The following is a 22,434-nucleotide window of genomic DNA, read 5'->3' as shown; positions in this document are numbered from 1 at the left end:
CTTTACCCATGAGTATTTACTTCCTTGGATTTGGTTGGTCTCCTCTCAATATTTTGAGGTCATTTCCACTTTTTCTCATAGCCAAGGACATCTTTGTCCTTCTGAGCAAAGTTACTACTGTGGGGAGCCACAGAACCAAGACTCCTCTAAGCTGTCCCCAGCCCCAAACTCTTCTCCTGTTTTAAAAATCATTCAAAGTAGGGGTTCTTGAACTTCATGGCATTAACTCTCCTGCTTCTATTATCCTTTTCCTCTTGTTGAGTTGAGAGAACACTTTCTCCTGGGAGAAGTATGTCCTGCCCGTGTGATGGCACTTTAATGTTTACATAAAGCAGTCAAGCTGAACCATGTCAGAACATGCCCCACTGGAATTCAAACATGATTTTAAAATGACCCTATCCTAGTCTCCAGTTACTACAGCCTTGCTTTGGAACATGCCTTTAAACTCATCAGCTTTCTCAAGCATCCAGCCTTGAGCACACCTGTTTGTTGTATAGTTGAGCCTTTGGTAAATTGCAACACAGAGAAGTGATTTCTATAACCTCTAGCAGGAGATGGTGACCCTTTTCCTTCTTGCTGTTAGCCTGGGCCCCCAGCACTGATCCCTGGCAGCCCTTCCTCCAGTGACAGCAATCCTGGCAGGGTGGGCACAGAAAGTGGCACCGTTTGCAGTTTTGTCCTCATTTACCAAACACCACTTGGCCAGTGTTTACAGGAGGTTCTGCTCTTGGCATCTCCAAGATGATATTTTGTTTTTCCTAGTACTTAAGTACCTTCTCTGTATGGAGCTCTGTCTGAATGCAGGGAGATGAGCAGAGCAGTGAGAAGACACACACTCTTTCCCCTGGGAGGCTTCATGGATGCACTTAAAATGTCAAACATTCAGGAATATTTATTCCTTGTCTCTCATTTGCATCCCTTCCTTCGTATTCCCGTGTCATGTTGCTCGAACTTGTATTCAGTAATGCATTTCTTTTTGTTTTGTATCACAGTTGTTTCTGGGTCTGTCTCTCTCATTATACTGTGATTTCCTTCAGGTTGGAGCTGGGTCTTCCTTGCATCTGTACCTTCAGCCTGAATCCAGGTGTCTGGAAAACGGTTGGTGCTTCACAAATTTGTGTTGAGTGAGATAAGATTTGACAGTGTCTCAGATGCAGTGCGTCATGTCCCTCTGGCTTAGAGTGTTTTGATTTTCTTAATGTCCAAAGCTCAGTCCTTGGGACAGGAATGACTTATTTTGTATCTATCCAACGAGGTATTGCACTTATGTGTGAGAACCGCATCAGTGAACCAGGAATACGATTATAAAGCATGCAGATGCATCTGTAGTGGCTGTCAGTTCAGCAGAACAAATTAATTAGTTGAAATAATCCTTTGTGGCACCAAAGGAAAACCAGCCTCTCCCTAGTAAATATGGTTTGCTGCTTATAGAATAATAATCCTGAGTGCAGTGGAGCTAGAGCCCCCGCTTCTGCCACCTGGAGCAGTGGTCTTGCATGGTGATGCCTCATCAGTTCCCTTACCCTTCCCTCCTGCTCTATTTTCTCCTCTCCACTGTCCTTGCCTCTGAAACAGGATGCTGCGTGCTATTCTCTTCCCGTCCTCTTTTTTCTTCCCTGACAGTCCTTGGCTTCATGATGTAGTATTTTGCTCTTTTACATTACAACTGTATATCCACTGGGATTTTTAAATAAAGGAAAGCATAAAGAAACAGAAACGGTCTCCTACACAGATAAACCTTCTTGATGGTTTGAGGAAGTAATATATTCACGTGGTTCAAAATTAAAAAAACAAACACTATTTATGATATTAAAGTTTCCTTCCTCTGCCTATCTACTCGCTATGCTTTTATCTCCAGTGATAGTTATAGTTAGCATTTTAGTATGTGGTTTACCATAAAAATGTCTAAAATATGATGTACACCGGCATATGAGTTAAAATGGATGTATGTGTATCTTTTCTATTTACATGGAAGAGTCCCCCACAAAATTGCTCTGAACCTGACTTTTATTATCTAATGTGTCTTAGAGATCTCACCATAGGCACCCCCCTCAGTCTATCTAATTCTTTGTAACTGCTGCATAGTATTCTGTTGTGTGGATGGTCTACCTTACTGTGCCAGGTCCTTGTTAATGTGCATTAAGACTTTCTCCTGAACTTTTACTGTTTCAATAATACAAGTATGCCTCTCCTTTTATACATATCTTTGAACACTTCTGCAAAGGATGTGTACATTTTACATATCGATGTTTATTGCTCTCCAAAAACTAAATTAGTTTTTATTAACTTAGACACTCCACCAAAGTGCTGGGATGTACCTGATTCTCTATCAAACTTTTCTAGTTTCTCTCACTGTGATAGAAGAAACATTTTATCTCATTGTTTTCATTTATATTTCTTTGACTATGTGTGAAGATGATGACTATTTTTAATTTACAGGCAGTCTGTAGTTTACCTGCCAACTTCCTCCTCCTATCCTTGGCCTTTTTCTGTTTGGTGGTTGTGTTTTCCTTGTTGGTTTATATAAGGTCTTTAGCTACCTGCTCAGGCCTTCCCTGAGACTCCATCTAAAATAGGAACTGAGCCACTGAGCCTCACAACAGTGTGTTTAGTCCTCTGCATAGGATTACGGGCGGATATTTTTCTCACCTATTCATGGGCTTCCTTTTTTCTGGAATATAAACTCTTAAGGAGCAAGGATCTCATCTATCTTGTTCATTATCATTTCCCTGTCATGTAGATCCAAGCCTGCCTCATAGTAAGCACTCAGATATTGTTGAATGACTGAATAAAAGAATAATTGAATTAGCCTATGTATGTCATAAACATTTTTTTAAGTTTTTTTTTCCCCAATTGAAGCTTTGAATTTTCATGCAGCCAAATTTATTAACCCTTTTCCTTTATGATTTCTGGACCTTCCTCATTCCAAGTTTATCAATAAACTTACCCATGCCTCCTTTGGAAACTTCTATGGTTCCATCTTTTAGATTCAAATCCTAGGGCTCTATAAAATTTATTTTGATATAAAAATAAAGGATCTTGTCCTAATTTTTCTCACAGTAGTTGGCTAGTCCATCATCATTCATTGAACTATCTCTCCTGCAAGGGTTTAGTACAACAACTTATGGTAAACTGTGTTTCCATGTAGTAAGTCTTTTCCTGGACTCAATCAAATTGTTTTAATTACCGTAGTTTCATGATTTTTTTTTTTAACATCTTTATTGAAGTATAATTGCCTTACAATGGTGTGTTAGCTTCTGCTTTATAACAAAGTGAATCAGTTATACATATACAATATGTTCCCATTTCTCTTCCCTCTTGCATCTCCCTCCCTCCCACCCTCCCCATCCCATCCCTCTAGGTGGTCACAAAGCACCGAGCTGATCTCCCTGTGCTATGCGGCTGCTTCCCACTAGTTATCTATTTTACATTTGGTAGTGTATATATGTCCATGACACTCTCTTACCCTGTCACATCTCACCCCACCCCCTCCCCATATCCTCAAGTCCATTCTCTAGTAGGTCTGTGTCTTTATTCCCGTCTTGCCACTAGGTTCTTCATGGCCTTTTTTTTTTTTCCCTTAGATTGCGTATATATGTGTTAGCATACTGTATTTGTTTTTCTCTTTCTGACTTACTTCACTCTGTATGACAGACTCTAACTCCATCCACCTCATTACAAATACCTCCATTTCATTTCTTTTTATGGCTGAGTAATATTCCATTGTATATATGTGCCACATCTTCTTTATCCATTCATCTGTCGATGGACATTTAGATTGCTTCCATGTCCTGGCTATTGTAAATAGAGCTGCAATGAACATTTTGGTACATGACTCTTTTTGAATTATGGTTTTCTCAGGGTATATGCCCAGTAGTGGGATTGCTGGGTCGTATGGTAGTTCTATTTGTAGTTTTTTAAGGAACCTCCATACTGTTCTCCATAGTGGCTGTATCAATTTACATTCCCACCAACAGTGCAAGAGTGTTCCCTTTCCTCCACACCCTCTCCAGCATTTATTGTTTCTAGATTTTTTGATGATGGCCATTCTGACCGGTGTGAGATGATATCTCATTGTAGTTTTGATTTGCATTTCTCTAATGATTAATGATGTTGAGCATTCTTTCATGTGTCTGTAGGCCATCTGTATATCTTCTTTGGAGAAATGTCTATTTAGGTCTTCGGCCCATTTTTGGATTGGGTTGTTCGTTTTTTTGATATTGAGCTGCATGAGCTGCTTGTAAATCTTGGAGATTAATCCTTTGTCAGTTGCTTCTTTTGCAAATATTTTCTCCCATTCTGATGGTTGTCTTTTGGTCTTGTTTATGGTTTCCTTTGCTGTGCAAAAGCTTTTAAGTTTCATTAGGTCCCATTTGTTTATTTGTGTTCTTATTTCCATTTCTCTGGGAGTTGGGTCAAAAAGAATCTTGCTGTGATGTATGTCATAGAGTGTTCTGCCTATGTTTTCCTCTAAGAGTTTGATAGTGTCTGCCCTTACACTTAGGTCTTTAATCCATTTTGAGTTTATTTTTGTGCATGGTGTCAGGGAGTGTTCTAATTTCATACTTTTACATGTACCTGTCCAGTTTTCCCAGCACCACTTATTGAAGAGGCTGTCTTTTCTCCACTGTATATGCTTGCCTCCTTTATCAAAAATAAGGTGCCCATATGTGTGTGGGTTTATCTCTGGGCTTTCTATCCTGTTCCATTGATCTATATTTCTGTTTTTGTGCCAGTACCAAACTGTCTTGATTACTGAAGCTTTGTAATATAGTCTGAAGTCAGGGAGCCTGATTCCCCCAGCTCCATTTTTCGTTCTCAAGATTGCTTTGGCTATTCGGGGTCTTTTGTGTTTCCATACAAATTGTGAAATTTTTTGTTCTAGTTCTGTGAAAAATGCCAGTGGTAGTTTGATAGGGATTGCATTGAATCTGTAGATTGCTTTGGGTAGTAGAGTCATTTTCACAATGTTGATTCTTCCAATCCAGGAACATGGTATATCTCTCCATCTATTTGTATCATCTTTAATTTCTTTCATCAGTGTCTTATAATTCTCTGCATACAGGTCTTTTGTCTCCTTAGGTAGGTTTATTCCTAGATATTTTATTCTTTTTGTTGCAATGGTAAATGGGAGTGTTTTCTTAATTTCACTTTCAGATTTTTCGTCATCAGTGTATAGAAATGCAAGAGATTTCTGTGCATTAATTTTGTATCCTGCTACTTTACCAAATTCATTGATTAGCTCTAGGAGTTTTCTGGTAGCATCTTTAGGATTCTCTATGTATAGTATCATGTCATCTGCAAATAGTGACAGCTTTACTTCTTCTTTTCCGATTTGGATTCCTTTTATTTCTTTGTCTTCTCTGATTGCTGTGGCTAACACTTCCAAAACTATGTTGAATAATAGTGGTGAGAGGGGGCAACCTTGTCTTGTTCCTGATCTTAGTGGAAATGGTTTCAGTTTTTCACCATTGAGGACAATGTTGGCTGTGGGTTTGTCATATATGGCCTTTATTATGTTGAGGAAAGTTCCCTCTATGCCTACTTTCTGCAGGGCTTTTATCATAAATGGGTGTTGAATTTTGTCGAAAGCTTTCTCTGCATCTATTGAGATGATCATATGGTTTTTCTCCTTCAATTTGTTAATATGATGTATCACATTGATTGATTTGCGTATATTGAAGAATCCTTGCATTCCTGGGATTAAACCCCACTTGATCATGGTGTATGATCCTTTTAATGTGCTGTTGGATTCTGTTTGCTAGTATTTTGTTGAGGATTTTTGCATCTATGTTCATCAGTGATATTGGCCTGTAGTTTTCTTTCTTTGTGACATCTTTGTCTGGTTTTGGTATCAGGGTGATGGTGGCCTCGTAGAAGGAGTTTGGGAGTGTTCCTCCCTCTGCAATATTTTGGAAGAGTTTGAGAAGGATAGGTGTTAGCTCTTCTGTAAATGTTTGATAGAATTCACCTGTGAAGCCATCTGGTCCTGGGCTTTTGTTTGTTGGAAGGTTTTTAATCACAGTTTCAATTTCAGTGCTTGTGATTGGTCTGTTCATATTTTCTATTTCTTCCTGGTTCAGTCTCGGCAGTTTGTGCATTTCTAAGAATCTGTCCATTTCTTCCAGGTTGTCCATTTTATTGGCATAGAGTTGCTTGTAGTAATCTCTCATGATCTTTTGTATTTCTGCAGTGTCAGTGGTTACTTCTCCTTTTTCATTTCTAATTCTATTGATCTGAGTCTTCTCCCTTTTTCTCTTGATGAGTCTGGCTAATGGTTTATCAATTTTGTTTATCTTCTCAAAGAACCAGCTTTTAGTTTCATTGATTTTTGCTATTGTTTCCTTCATTTCTTTTTCATTTATTTCTGACCTGATCTTTATAATTTCTTTCCTTCTGCTGGCTTTGGGGTTTTTTTGTTCTTCTTTCTCTAATTGCTTTAGGTGCAAGGTTAGGTTGTTTATTCGAGATGTTTCCTGTTTCTTGAGGTAGGCTTGTATTGCTATAAACGTCCCTTTTAGCACTGCTTTTGCTGCGTCCCATAGGTTTTGGGTCGTCGTATCTCCATTGTCATTTGTTTCTAGGTATTTTTTGATTTCCCCTTTGATTTCTTCAGTGATCACTTCGTTATTAAGTAATGTATTGTGTAGCCTCCATGTGTTTGTATTTTTTACAGATCTTTTCCTGTAATTGATATCTAGTCTCATAGCGTTGTGGTCGGAAAAGATACTTGATACGATTTCAATTTTCTTAAATTTACCAAGGCTTGATTTGTGACCCAAGATATGATCTATCCTGGAGAATGTTCCATGAGCACTTGAGAAAAATGTGTATTCTGTTGTTTTTGGGTGGAATGTCCTATAAATATCAATTAAGTCCATCTTGTTTAATGTATCATTTAAAGCTTGTGTTTCCTTATTTATTTTCATTTTGGATGATCTGTCCATTGGTGAAAGTGGAGTGTTAAAGTCCCCTACTATGATTGTGTTGCTGTCGATTTCCCCTTTTATGGCTGTTAGTATTTGCCTTATGTATTGAGGTGCTCCTATGTTGGGTGCATAAATATTTACAATTGTTATACCTTCCTCTTGGATCGATCCCTTGATCATTATATAGTGTCCTTCTTTGTCTCTTGTAATAGTCTTTATTTTAAAGTCTATTTTGTCTGATATGAGAATTGCTACTCCAGCTTTCTTTTGATTTCCATTTGCATGGAATATCTTTTTCCATCCCCTCACTTTCAGTCTATATGTGTCTCTAGGTCTGAAGTGGGTCTCTTGTAGACAGCATATATATGGGTCTTGTTTTTGTATCCATTCAGCCAGCCTGTGTCTTTTGGTGGGAGCATTTAATCCATTTACATTCAAGGTAATTATCGATATGTATGTTCCTATTCCCATTTTCTTAAATGTTTTGGGTTTGTTATTGTAGGTGTTTTCCTTCTCTTGTGTTTCTTGCCTAGAGAAGTTCCTTTAGCATTTGTTGTAAAGCTGGTTTGGTGGTGCTGAACTCTCTCAGCTTTTGCTTGTCTGTAAAGGTTTTAATTTCTCCATCGAATCTGAATGAGATCCTTGCTGGGTAGTGTAATCTTGGTTGTAGGTTTTTCTCCTTCATCACTTTAAGTATATCCTGCCACTCCCTTCTGGCTTGCAGAGTTTCTGCTGAAAGATCAGATGTTAACCTTATGGGGATTCCCTTGTGTGTTATTTGTTTTTTTTCCCTTGCTGCCTTTAATATGTTTTCCTTATATTTAATTTTTGACAGTTTGATTAATATGTGTCTTGGTGTGTTTCTCCTTGGGTTTATCCTGTATGGGACTCTCTGTGCCTCCAGGACTTGATTAACTATTTCCTTTCCCATATTAGGGACGTTTTCAACTATAATCTCTTCAAATATCTTCTCAGTCCCTTTCTTTTTCTCTTCTTCTTCTGGGACCCCTATAATTCGAATGTTGGTGCGTTTAATGTTGTCCCAGAGGTCTCTGAGACTGTCCTAAGTTCTTTTCATTCTTTTTTCTTTATCCTGCTCTGCAGTAGTTATTTCCACCATTTTATCTTCCAGGTCACTTATCCTTTCTTCTGCCTCAGTTATTCTGCTATTGATCCCATCTAGAGTATTTTTAATTTCATTTATTGTGGTTTTCATCATTGCTTGGTTCCTCTTTAGTTCTTCTACGTCCTTGTTAAATGTTTCTTGCATTTTGTCTATTCTATTTCCAAGATTTTGGATCATCCTTATTATCATTATTCTGAATGCTTTTTCAGGTAGACTACCTATTTCTTCTTCATTTGTTAAGTCTGGTATGTTCTGACCCTGCTCCTTCATCTGCTGTGTGTTTTTCTGTCGTCTCATTTTGCTTATCTTACTGTGTTTGGGGTCTCCTTTTCACAGGCTGCAGGTTCGTAGTTCCTGTTGTTTTTGGTATCTGTTCCCAGTGGCTAAGGTTGGTTCAGTAGGTTGTGTAGGCTTCCTGGTGGAGGGAACTAGTGCCTGAGCTCTGGTGGATGAGGTTGGATCTTGTCTTTCTGGTGGGCACGTCCACGTCTGGTGGTGTATTTTGGGGTGTCTGTGGCCTTATTATGATTTTAGGCAGCCTCTCTGCTAATGGATGGGGCTGTGTTCCTGTCTTGCTAGTTGTTTGGCATAGGGTGTCCAGAACTGTAGCTTGCTGGTCGTTGAGTGAAGCTGGGTCTTGATGTTGAGATGGAGATCTCTGAGAGATTTTTGCCGTTTGGTATTACGTGGAGCTGGGAGGTCTCTTGTGGACCAGTGTCCTGAAGTTGGCTCTCCCACCTCAGAGGCACGGCCCTGATGCCTGGCTGGAGCACCAAGAGCCTTTCGTCCACATGGCTCAGAGTAAAAGGGAGAAAAAATAGAAAGAAAGAAAGAAAGAAAGAGGCTATAATATAGTGAAGTAAAATAAAGCTATTGTAAAGCAAAGCTATACAGACAAAATCGCACCCAGAAGCATATACATATACACTCACAAATAAAAGGAAAAGGGGAAAAATTAATATATCCTGCTCCCAAAGTCCACCTCCTGAATTTGGGATGATTCGTTGTCTATTCAGGTATTCAACAGATGCAGCTATATCAAGTTGTTTGTGGAGTTTTAATCCGCTGCTTCTGAGGCTGTTGGGAGAGATTTCCCCTTCTCTTCTCTGTTCGCACACCTCCTGGGGATCAGCTTTGGATTTGGACCCGCCTCTGCGTGTAGGTCACCTGAGGGCGTCTGTTCCCCGCCCAGACAGGACGGGGTTAAAGGAGCAGCTGCTTCGGGGGCTCTGGCTCACTCAGGCCGCGGGGAGGGAGGTGTACAGAGGAGGCGGGGTGAGCCTGCGGCGGCCGAGGCCGGCGTGACGTTGCACCAGCCTGAGGCGGGCAGTGCGTTCTCCCGGGGAACTTGTCCCCGGATCACGGGACCCTGGCAGTGGCGGGCTGCACAGGCTCCCGGGAGGGGAGGTGTGGATAGTGACCTGTGCTCGCACACAGGCTTCTTGGTGGCGGCAGCAGCAGCCCCAGCGTCTCACGCCCGTCTCTGGGGCCCGCGCTGATCGCTGCGGCTCGCGCCCGTCTGTGGAGCTTGTTTAGGCGGTGCTCTGAATCCCCCCTCCCTGCGCACCGTGAAACAAAGAGGCACGAAAAAGTCTCTTGCCTCTTCGGCAGCTGCAGACTTTTTCCCGGACTCCCTACCAGCCAGCTGTGGTGCGCTAACCCCTTCAGGCTGTGTTCACGCCGCCAACCCCAGTCCTCTCCCTGCGATCCGACCGAAGCTGAGCCTCAGCTCCCAGCCCCGCCCGCCCCGGCGAGGGAGCAGACAAGCCTCTCTTGGGCTGCTGAGTGCTGCTCGGCGCCGAGCCTCCGTGCGGGAATCTCTCCGCTTTTTCCTCTGCGCCCCTGTTGCTGTGGGATCCGCGCTGTTAGCCGCGGCTCGCGCCCGTCTCTGGAGCTCGTTTAGGCGGCGCTCTGAATCCCCTCTCCTCGCGCACCAGGAAACAAAGAGGGAAGAAAAAGTCTCTTGCCTCTTCGGCAGCTGCAGACTTTTTCCTGGACTCCCTCCTGGCTAGCTGTGGTGCACTAACCCCTTCAGGCTGTGTTCACGCCGCCAACCCCATTCCTCCCCCTGCGATCCGACCGACCGAAGCCCGAGCCTCAGCTCCCAGCCCCGCCCGCCGAGCAGACAAGCCTCTCGGGCTGGTGAGTGCTGCTTGGCGCCGAGCCTCTGTGCGGGAGTCTCTCCGTTATTTCCTCTGTGCCCCTGTTGCTGTGGGGTCTGCGCTGATCGCCGCGGCTCGCGCCCTTCTCTGGAGTTCGTTTAGGCGGCGCTCTGAATCCCCTCTCCTTGCGCGCCGCGAAACAAAGAGGCAAGAAAAAGTCTCTTGCCTCTTCGGCAGCTGCAGACTTTTTCCTGGTCTCCCTCCCAGCCAGCTGTTGTGCGCTAATCCCTTCAGGCTGTGTTCACGCCGCCAGCCTCAGTCCTCTCCCTGCTATCCGACCGAAGCCGAGCCTCAGCTCCCAGCCCCGCCCGCCCCGGCGAGGGAGCAGACAAGCCTCTCTTGGGCTGCTGAGTGCTGCTCGGTGCCGAGCCTCCGTGCAGGAATCTCTCCGCTTTTCCCTCTGCGCCCCTGTTGCTGTGGGATCCGCGCTGGTAGCTGCGGCTCGCGCCCGTCTCTGAAGTTCGTTTAGGCGGCGCTCTGAATCCCCTCTCCTCGCGCACCAGGAAACAAAGAGGGAAGAAAAAGTCTCTTGCCTCTTCGGCAGCTGCAGACCTTTTCCCGGACTCCCTCCCAGCCAGCTGTGGTGCACCTCTCCTCTTGTGTCTCCCTGCCTCCCACCCTCCCTACACCACCCTTCTAGCTGGTCACAAAGCACCGAGCTGATCTCCTGTGCTATGCGACTGCTTCCCACTATCTATTTTACATTTGGTAGTCTATATATGTCCATATATACACTACTACTCTCTCACTTTGTCACAGCTTACCCTTCCCCCTCCCCGTGTCCTCAAGTCCATTCTCTAGTAGGTCTGTGTCTTTATTCCTGTCCTGCCCCTAGGTTCTTCATGACCAATTTTTTTTTTTTTTAGATTCCATATATATGTGTTAGCATACGGTATTTGTTTCTCTCTTTCTGACTTACTTCACTCTGTACGACAGACTCTAGGTCCATCCACCTCACTACAAGTAACTCAATTTCATTTCTTTTTGTGGCTGAGTAATATTCCATTGTATATATGTGCCACATCTTCTTTATCCATTCATCTGTCGATGGACACTTAGGTTGCTTCCATGTACTGGCTATTGTAAATAGAGTTGCAGTGAACACTGCGGTACATGACTCTTTTTGAATTATGGTTTTCTCAGGGTAAATGCCCAGTAGTGGGATTGCTGGGTCGTATGGTAGTTCTATTTTTAGTTTTTTAAGGAACCTCCATACTGTTCTCCATAGTGGCTGTATCAATTTACATTCCCACCAACAGTGCAAGAGGGTTCCCTTTTCTCCACACCCTCTCCAGCATTTACTGTTTGTAGATTTTTTGATGATGGCCATTCTGACCAGTGTGAGATGATATCTCATTGCAGTTTTGATTTGCATTTCTCTAATGATTAATGATGTTGAGCATTCTTTCATGTGTTTGTTGGCCATCTGTATATCTTCTTTGGAGAAATGTCTATTTAGGTCTTCTGCCCGTTTTTGGATTGGGTTGTTTGTTTTTTTGATATTGAGCTGCATGAGCTGCTTGTATATTTTGGAGATTAATCCTTTGTCAGTTGCTTCGTTTGCAAATATTTTCTCCCATTCTGAGGATTGTCTTTTTGTCTTTTTTATGGTTTCCTTTGCTGTGCGAAAGCTTTGAAGTTTCATTAGGTCCTATTTGTTTATTTTTGTTTTTATTTCCATTTCTCCAGGAGGTGGGTCAAAAAGGATCTTGCTGTGATGTATGTCATAGAGTGTTCTGCTTGTGTTTTCCTCTAAGAGTTTGATAGTGTCTGGCCTTACATTTAGGTCTTTAATCCATTTTGAGTTTATTTTTGTGTATGGTGTTAGGGAGTGTTCTAAAATCATTCTTTTACATGTAGCCGTCCAGTTTTCCCAGCACCACTTATTGAAGAGGCTGTCTTTTCTCCATTGTATATTCTTGCCTCCTTTATCAAAGATAAGGTGACCATATGTGCGTGAGTTTATCTCTGGGCTTTCTATCCTGTTCCATTGATCTATATTTCTGTTTTTGTGCCAGTACCATACTGTCTTGATTACTGTAGCTTTGTAGTATGGACTGAAGTCCGGGAGCCTGATTCCTCCAGCTCCGTTTTTCTTTCTCAAGATTGCTTTTGCTATTCGGGGTCTTTTGTGTTTCCATACACATTGTGAAATTTTTTGTTCTAGTTCTGTGAAAAATGCCAGTGGTAGTTTGATAGGGATTGCATTGAATCTGTAGATTGCTTTGGGTAGTATAGTCATTTTCACAATGTTGATTCTTCCAATCCAAGAACATGGTATATCTCTCCATCTATTTGTATCATCTTTGATTTCTTTCATCAGTGTCGTATAGTTTTCTGCATACAGGTCTTTTGTCTCCTTAGGTAGGTTTATTCCTAGGTATTTTATTCTTTTTGTTGCAGTGGTAACAAAATCTTTTGTCTCGTATCTAGAACTGATGAGTTTAGTTTGTTCAGGGTTCATATCATCAACTTAGAATGGGTTGGATATTAGAAGTTGCTCCTTGGAGAAATGGGTTAATACATGTGGGAAGAATTAGCATCCTTTGACAAGAGGGATTTAGGTTCTGTTTTTTTTTTCTTTTTAAAAACAGCTTTATTGAAGTATAATTGATTACAAAGAACTATACATATTAAATGTATATAATTTGAAGAGTTTGTACATATGCATACTCCCATGATACCATCACCACAATTAAGGTAAAAGACATATTCAACACCTCCCAGAGTTTCCTTGTGTCCCTTTGTTTTTGTGATAACAACATTCAACATGAGATCTATCCTCTTAAATTTTGAAGTGCACAATACTATATTGTTAACTATAGCCACACAGCAGATCTCTATAACTTATTAATGTTGTACAGCAAATCTCTATATCTTATTAATATAGCATAACTGAAACTTTATACCCACTGAATAACAACTCCCCATATCCCCCACCCCCTAGCTCATGACAACCACTATTTCTCTTAGCAAATGTCCTCAAGGTTCATCCACATTGTTGCATATTGCAGGGTTTCCTTCTTTTAAAGCCTGAATAATATTCCATCCTATGTACATACTAAATTTTAAAAATTAATTCATCTACTGATGAACACTCAGGTTTTTTCTATGTCTTGGCTACTATGAATAGTGTTACAAAGAACATGTGACTGGAGATATCTTTGATATCCTGAATTCAGTTCTTTTGGATACATACCCAGAAGTGGGATTGCTCGATAATATGGTAGTTCTATTTTTGATTTTTAAAGGAACCTCCATACCGTTTGCCATTCCCCAACCAACAGTGAACAAGGGTTCCTGTTTCTCCACAACATTGTCAACACTTACCCTTTATTTGCTATCCTAACAGATGTGAGGTGATATCTCATTGTAGTTTTGATTTGTATTTCCCTGATAATTAATGATATTGAGCATCTTTTCATATACCTGTTGGCCATTTGCATGTCTTCGTTGGATAAATGTCCATTTAAGTCCTTTACCCATTTAAAAAACTGGGTTATTTATTTTTGGCTATTGATTTGTAGGAGTTCCTTATTTATTTTGAAAATTAACCCCTTATCAAACATGGTTTACAAATATTTTCTCCCATTCTGTAGCTTGGCTTTCCATTCTGTCGATTGTTTCCTTTGCTGTATGGAAACTTTTTAGTTTGATGTAATCCTACTTGTTTATTTTAGCTTTTGTTGCCTGTGCTTTGGTGTCACATCCAAGAAATCATTTCCAAGACCAATGTCAAATAGCTTTTCTGTTACGCTTTCTTCTAGGAGTTTTACAGTTACACGTTTTATGTTTAGGTCTTTAATCCATTTTGCATTGATTTTTGTGTATAGTTTAAGGTAGGGGTCCAATCTGATTCTTTTGTATGTGGATATCCAGTTTTCCTAACACCAGTTGTTGAAGAGACAACATTTTCCCATTGTGTGTTCTTGGCACCCCTGTCAAAGATTAGTAACAGTATATGCATGAGTTTATTTCTGGGCTCTGTATTCTGTTCCATTAGTCTATATGTCTGTCTTTATGCCAGTACATTACTAATTTAATTACTGTAGTTTTGCAAAATATTTTGAAATCAAGAAGTGTGGTGCTTCCAGCTTTGTTTTTCTTCCTCAAGATCACTTTGACTGTCTTGGGTCTTCTGTGATTCCAGATGAATTTACGATTGTTTTTCTATTTCTGTAAAATATGCCATTGGAATTTTGGTGGGTATAGCATTGAATCTATAGGTTGTTTTGGGTAGTATGGACATTTTAATATTAATTCTTCCAATCTACGAACACAGGATATCTTTCCTTTTATTTGTTTCTTCTTCATTTCTTTCATCCATGTTTTGTAGTTTTCAGTGTACAAGTATTTTACCTGCTGGTACTCAGCATGCAGTCTGCAGTCGCTGTTTGGGAGGCTCCCTGCTCTGCGAGGTAATGGTCCACGCTCAAACTCCATGAGGTCCTGATGGCCCCTTAAATGAGTTATTCATACACTATCTGAGAAAGCTCCTATTCACATCTCCCAATATCTTTAAAAGGCTTGAGTGCATACATGGGGGATGTCTCAGACATGGCTTCTGATGGCAGGCCACCTACGGGCACCTCGCTTGGAGCACAGGTGGTGCCCGTGCTCTCAAAGGCCGAGGCCTGCAGGCTGCCATCTTGGGAACGCCCGCCCTCCCGGGATTTAGGTTTGAACTTAGGTTAGATAGGATCTACTAGAACTTTTGAGTGTAAATGGGCCCTATAGTTCTAGATATGGCTGTTTATTAACTACTGACAAGTTATCCTTAATCTTAACTGCCTATTTTGGATGCATTTTTACAGAAGATTAGATAACAAAAAAAGTCTAAGCTCTAGTCTTTATTTTGCTACTTAGGAGCCACTTAGCATTTGATAAAATACTTAAACTGAGTCTCTGATCCTTTGTTTCCTCATCTATGAAACAAGCATAATAATGCTCATCCATTCATTCATCAAATAACATTTTATTTACCTGCCTACCTTTGAGAATTGTTGTGAGGATCAAGTAACAGAATTCTGGTGTAATTTTTGTTTGAAAATGTTAAGGTCTTCTGGTTAAACACTGCACTTTCAAAATATTTCATTTGCTTATCTCCAGTCCCTCTTTCACTGAATCCCACTAAAAACACAATACACGAAATGTTTTTTAAAAAAGCACAATAAGCCAGTATGTAGAACAAAAGAACAGGCCAGGAGGCTGGAGCAAAAAAACTAAAGAACAAAAAAACAACAGGATATCAGCACAAGTTCAAGCTGGAAAGTAGAGCAGGAAAAGGCAGAACTCATTTTCAAGAAGTGGTAACACTGAAGTTGAAGCAGTCCCGATACAAGTGTGGAATTGGAGGCACCTGGTATCTCTGAGGGCTAGGGTTGAAAAAAGGATGACTTGGAAATCTAACTCAGGAATGGTAAGACCCCTAGGACCCTTTCCCCACCTCACTGAAAGTTAAAAAAAAAAAAAGTTGTAAGGATGAGGGATGTGGATGGTGGTGTACCAGGAAGGGAAGTTGGAATTGGGATGGAGGTAGTAATAGAGATATAAATCTTCTCCATGGTAGGAAGCCAAAAAAATTACTATTTTTTTAAAAAAATTAAGAAATAGAAGAATATTCATGCTTTGAAGAGGTAATTGACAGATGAAACCACACACAAAAATTGAACGTGATTGTGTGGGTGAGGGGGAGGACTGGAGCTTCTTTTATTTTAATATAAGCCTAGTATAAGTAGTACTGTTGCTTGGTAGACTTTTAAACTATGTTCATATAGCGACAAAAATTAAAATGAAAGACTTTATGCCATTGTAGAGAATGAGTCTCTAGCACAAGGCTTCGCATCTCGGTATTTAATAAGTACTTGTGAAGTGGCTGAATGAATATTATTCAGTTATTTAGAAAAGTCTCCAATTTTACCCTTGTCATTGGTGCTAGGTGGAAATTAGAATTAAATAATGTGCTTTAGGGATTAATGAGTAGCATATTTGGATTATCACAGTATAAGAAACCAGTCTTTTTATTCTGGAGGTTATAGAAAGTTGGAAGGCCTTTGAATATAGTTAAAAGAATAAAATGTCAATCTGAACTTTGAATTTATTTTATACTTTTCATCATGGAAGTTTGGGGGTTAAAAAAATACATGTGTTGGTATGTGTTTATCAAGAGGTGACAGTATTTTCTCTCTCAGAAAACCTCTTTGACTTAGGCACTAACTTATAACATGGGCCTGATAACTTCCCTCTGCCTTTTTCTGTCTTTGACATGAGGTTATAACTTGGTCTGCCTCAAGATGTACGCAGTTGAGTATTGATATTCTCTGGCACCTAGTTCTTTGGTTTAATACTGTAAACACAGTAACTGAGTGTGGAAGTTGTTGCCTCTTCCAAGAAGATAATTAGAATGTCAGAAGCTAGAGATTTAGTTTTAGTAACATGATCTCCTATTTGAAGCAAAGTATCCTCTCCAGGGAGTCCAAAGTTCTGCTAGTATATGAAGTAACCAGTCAATGACAGGTGAGTATTATTCTCCAAAATGTAAAGTGTTTTTGGAATTGCTCTACAGAATCAAGTCCAATATGTATTTGTAAGTAGCCATGAATTTGTTGGGAAAAAGAAGCTAGAGAAATTACCAAGAAATAGTATTGTGTAACATTCGTTAAGGAACTAATTTGTTTTGTTTTTCTTTGTAAGACACAGGTGAGTTTGGCTCACATTGTGTTTTCCTCTGTGTTATGTTGTACTGAATGGTCTCATATCTTGAGCATGCACATTGGCTTTTTAATCTCACGATTTTACACTCACAGAGTTATTATTTGACTAAGGCACAATTATTTTTGCTACCTGGTTATGTAAGAAAATAATTTCACATGGAAATGGTACTTAAGTAAAAGTTTCAAAAATGAAATATTGTACCAGCTAAGGTCAAATATTTAATTGATTTGGGTGTCTTCTGTACAACCATGTTAACTGAAAGCCATATTTAAAAATTTCATTGTTCCTAGAGTGAATTACTGGAATTTAAACGAGAGCAACAGGAGGAAGAAAGAGCCAGAATCCACCAGGCTGAACACAGGAGGTATAAATGGCAATAAAATACGCATCCTTGGTTAAAACACTACCTATAAAGTTTTTTCAATGTTTTGGGGAAACACTAAAGTAATATTGAATACAGTTTTGGAATCTATATTACCTTTTAATCTTTATATTATTGGGGTGTGGTATGTGTGAGGATGCCAGCTGCTATGCGTGCACACACACACATACACATACAATATCCAATTTTTCTGAACTGGTGGCATAACTTGACACTAGAAAGTGGAATCAGCTCTCAAGCTGTATGTTTATTTAGGTCATACTTAATTTTCCCCCCATGGAACAAAGCATATTAATCCTTTGATATGATGCTTTACCATTTGTAGACTACTTTAGAATGATTGAACTAGTATAGAGGGTAAGATACTCACACTTGAATATAAAAGCTCAGACAAGAACTACCATTAAAGTTGTTTTATGTTGACTAACATATTAGGGAAAAAATCTTAAAATAGAACCAGTAAGTAATTTTTAATAGTGGAAATAGTGTCTGTCTTATTTCTAATGTCAGGCAGTAAGAGTACCCAGAATATCATGTTGATGTTGGACCAGTGCTAATAACTACCATAGATATCATTAGTCTAGATTTTCCTAGGGAGCAGTTGTGTTATTTGAGTTTACTGCAGTGTGATTGTCTCAGGAGGAGAATTTAATGTAAAGCCTTTCATGATTTAAAGGAGCAAATTCTTTTGAAACTGACTGGCTTCATTTATGTGTTTAACCTTCCCACTATCACTAAAGTGTATTTTAAAATTGTGGTGGTTTCATTTTGTAAATGAGACTTTAAAAAGTGTTAATGGAAGCTCCCAATTCTGCTGCAGCTGCCAACTGTGGATGTGTACTCATATTATTTTGACTGGATTATTCTGCTTCCATAGCCCAGTCAGAACAGTTTTAAAATATCAAATGTGAATTTATGTGTTCTTCTCTGGTTATAAGGAAACACAAAAACTCTGATACACTGGCTATTTTGTTGGGTAAAGGGGAACCGTTACTGCTACCTATTTTATAATAAAGTAGGTCATGAATTAGTTTAGTCTTCTACTTTTTTTTTCTCTTTAAAAGTCTTCCTATTAAAAAACCTGATATTGTATTTCTATAACACTGGTTAGTAGTAGCCAGTTATTTCTCTGAATTTCTGAGAGTTGGATTATAAAGCTTTAAGCATTTTAGAGATAGTGGTATGTCACATTAATAAGTCCCATTGCTAAGAAATTAATCTTCAATGGGCACCCAATAAAAATGCGTTATTTGATTAGAGGTGGAAAAGATTACTTTTTTGTTACAGGAACCTTGACCCTTATTCTTTATTTCCTTATTGCTGAATACCTAAATATTGGTGGCACTATTTATTTCCTACACCTCCTATTCTTTCTATTGATTCTAGTTAAATGTAGATCCAAATTTAATCCAATAGGAAATCTCTCTGGATAATAAACTCAGTAATCAGTTTTGAAACAACTGATCAAGTCTTTAAACATATTTTATGCTATCAGTTTTTGATAAAAGCTTATGTTTGTATTGTCCTTTGGAGTTTATAGTGAGCTTTTCTATGTTATCATATGAAAATACTCGTTCAGTTGTCTCTTAATGAATAAAATAGCTGTGTCCATTCCTGCTGAGGGCAACAATACAAACTATGTAGTTTGAGCATACGGGACATAAGTTAGGTTTTCTCCAGGGACATAATTTTCTTGGAGGCAAAAAGACAATGTGTTTCCTACTGTTTGGAAGTTCACATAGCAGAAAGTGCAGCCCTGAGTTTTATAATAGAAAGCTTGTAGATTCCTAATAAGCTTTACAATGAATCCCATAATGATTGAACCTGATTGCACCTGAACCTGACCCAGTGTAACTTTTTGAGTAAGAGAAGAAAGTTGAAGCTCCAGTGGGAAAAGACAGAGCACTGGGGTCAAGGACTTGAAAGGATCTGGGCCACAAGCTGGAAATTGGAAAGAACTGAACTGATTTATTGAAACTTGAACCATCCTTGAACAATAGTTTTTATCCAAGTTAATCCTTAGAAGAAAATTCAGAGCACTAGCTTGACAGCAATGAAATGTATGTATTTTCTAACACTAGAAAACAAAAATATAAACTGGTACTTTTTTCCCCTATTTGAATTTGTTACTGAGTCTAAGCTCGTACTTCTTGTCCCATGACAGGCCAATAAATCAGAGACGAGGTGCTGGGGCAAGGAATAGCGACTTTATTTGGAAACTGGCAAACTGAGAAGATGGTGGACTCGTGTCCCAGAGAATCATCTTGCCTGAGTTAGAATTCAGGCTTCTTTTATACTAATAGGGGAGGGAGTAGAGTCAAACATTTCCTGGTTCTGTTAGCCTCCAGAGGGGATGTGTTAATTTCTTCCTCCCTGCAGTCATTCACAGGTGGGCCTGGTCAGCATGTTTCCTGTGAGCTAAACAAAGGTATTTTACCTCATTATCTGAGAGGAAGGGTTCTCAAAAATGGGCCATTCTGTATAATTTGAGCTTATAGGCAACATCCCTTTAGTGATTAACTTGTAGTAGAATACAAAAGATTCTTCCCCATTACAAAGTCTTGATAGAAATTGAAAAAGGTAATCTGTTTACCACCCATGATCTCTAGTTGACCCACTCTGCTGTCCTCTTAGTAACATGCTTAAAAGTGAATCACATCACCTTGTGTGCATCACAAGTCATCCATCTTCAAAGTGTTTGAGTGAATTGAGTGCAGTGGACAATGAACTACATTCACTACCATGGGTAATTTCACAATGCAGCTGCAGTCACAGAAGCAGGCCGAGGTGGGGACCATGCAGCTGGACAATTCATTCATTCACCTCTTACATATCAGGGCACACTCTGTGAAGGCTTTGTTCTAGGCACTGGGAATAGGCATAAACAAGGCAGAGAAGGTCCCTGACTGCATGGAATTTACAATCTGGAGGAAAGAAACAGAAGTCAACAATTTAACGGCAAGATTATTTCAGACAGTGATACACACCAGGAGGACCACGTCACAGAGTGATGTTAAGGGAGAGATTGGAGACGATAGTTCCTCAATGAAGAGGTGACATCCAAAAACAAGAGCCGGACACATAGAGATGGGGGGTGCAAAACATACAATGGAATGTCCCCTCTTATCAAGCATAGGAACAAAAGTAAAGGCCCTAAATCAGGAATGAGCTTGGTCTTTTTGAGTCCCAAATGATTTGATTATAGATGGTGAGGAAGAGAATAATACAACATGAGGTAAGAAAGGTAGGCAGGAAATAGAAGATTCTGTAAGCCAATGATTTTATTCTAAGACTAATAGGAGTCATGGGAAGGTTTTAAACAAAATTCCAGAAGGCATGATCCCTTTTATAATTTAGTAAGGTGGTTGTATGGAGAACAGATTGCAGAGGGCAGGAGCGGAAGCAGAAGCAGGATGAGAGAGGATAGGGATTTGGACTAGAATGGTGGTCATCAAAAGAAATGGGTGATTCAGGATGTGTTTAGTGGGTGGAGCCAACAAAAATTCTAGTGGATTGGAGGTGGGGTGGGATGGGGGATATTGAGGGAAAGCCCATCTTTGTTACTGACAAAAAGACTGGATAAAAACAGCCCCAGGTGTATGGACCATCCAGAATACCATTGGTTGTGTAGTTTTAGGGGGATCAAGGTCAGTTCTGTCTTCCTTAATATTCAAGTCTCCAGCTCAAGTATCTTACTTCGATCTGCATGCTGAGAGGTCTAGAAAAGGTGACTTAAACATTCAGTTCTGCAGTGAACCAGTCTGACCAGAATATGGCACGTGGGTAGATTTTATGGTGACAGATTAAAAAAAGCCTTCTAATAACTAAGATGTGACCACTGCCAGACGCGGCTTGGAGTTGAGGAGAAAACAGCAACCCCATAAGCCAGAGACTAACCTGGGTCAACATGCAGTTGGCATTTTAGCTGGCACACTGAGCAAGACTGCTAGGCAAACCCCCAGCCTCTGACTTTGCCACTCCGCAGTCATTATCCTCAAAGTTCCCAAATCTCCCACAGTCGCTGACTTACAGCCACCCACCATGACCACATTCGCTAAACTTCATGACTAAAAAGGAGGCTAACTTGACTGGGTCCTGCCTATCCTCCCTTCCACAAGCATGGATTGAGTGGGTGCTGTGCTCCAGGCACTCTTGTTTCTGCTGAGAAGCTTATGGTCTTCATGACACTATTCCTCAATAATCCGTTCACATCACAGGGTACCTGTTACAATGCTATTTCTCCAGCCACCACGTCCCTGACTCTACTCAGCCATACATGGGCAACTCAGAGCATGGTGTGGCCTTTTTCTTTTTTAAATTCAAAAATTATAAGATATAACACACAGAAAGTCCATGAAACGAATATTTAGGATGATTAATTATAAAATGGACATCCAGGTAACCAGCTCCAGGAATAGAATATAACCGTCATCCTACAGGTAACCTTATCCTGACCCTTATGATAATCACTTCTTGCCTTTCTTTATCGTTTTACCTCCTATATGTTAAACTTAATTTCTGAAATTGGTTGCTGCAAGTATGACCGAACATCAGGGAAAAATGTACCCCTCCCTTCTTTTGAAAGCTTGGGCTTCCTTCTTCTGATATTTCCCTTTTCCCACACTCTCTTCCTATTTTCCTTCTACTTTTCACTAATGGGATTTACCTTAGCAAGACTGGCAATGGGGTACAGGATATATGGGAGGGGACATCTGTCTTGTAAAAAGAGCACCACAGAGCTATGTTTGGTTTCTCTTTATGTTTTAGTTCTTGCTGAAGCTTCCATCTTTCCTCAGCTTCTGGGGTTCACTCCTGGCATGGCCCTGAGGGGTATGGATGCTTGGGTGACCAAGGCTCTTGTAGAACTGGTAGAGGTGGGTAAGTGAAACTCTGAAGTTAAGAATTTATGCCCCTTTTGGCCTGAGCCAAGACTGGCACCAGCTCCACCAGAGGACTGTTCACAGCGTGTCGTATGGTTAATGTGAAAAGAAGTGTCTGTAGATTTCTTCTGAGCTGAATGGGGGCAGCAGTCCCCACAGTCCGTTCAGACAGCACATTAGGTTCTCAGAAATCTCTCAGCCCTGCAGCAAGCTTTCCACTTACACACATTTTTCATTGTTT

At 40.2% G+C, this 22,434-nt stretch overlaps 1 protein-coding gene and 1 long non-coding RNA gene across 7 annotated transcripts in view; one reads left to right on the top strand and one right to left on the bottom strand.

Annotated features, from left to right (window-relative positions):
- EPSTI1 (epithelial stromal interaction 1) overlaps nt 1-22,434 on the top strand; it is a 112,379-nt gene that overhangs the window by 81,621 nt on the left and 8,324 nt on the right. For 5 of the 6 annotated variants that reach the window (XM_082435410.1, XM_082435406.1, XM_082435405.1 and 2 more), the window contains one exon: nt 17,222-17,295. In XM_082435410.1, the coding sequence (XP_082291536.1) occupies nt 17,222-17,295 (74 nt within the window). Of the gene's footprint in view, nt 1-1,037; nt 1,099-17,221; nt 17,296-22,434 lie in introns of all 6 variants that reach the window. The other variant, XM_082435407.1, reaches the window with a different exon arrangement.
- Nucleotides 19,507-22,431, bottom strand: LOC309647788. Its single transcript, XR_014256297.1, has 2 exons — nt 20,144-22,431; nt 19,507-19,731 (listed from the first exon to the last, which is right to left on the bottom strand). It is a non-coding gene; the product is annotated as an uncharacterized lncRNA (long non-coding RNA).

The sequence above is a fragment of the Balaenoptera physalus genome (assembly GCF_965194825.1).
Source record: "Balaenoptera physalus genome assembly, chromosome: 18".
NCBI classification, from domain to species: Eukaryota; Metazoa; Chordata; class Mammalia; order Artiodactyla; family Balaenopteridae; genus Balaenoptera; species Balaenoptera physalus.
The sequence above is the reverse complement of the archived record's forward strand: the minus strand, read 5'-3'. Positions and strand labels throughout refer to the sequence as shown.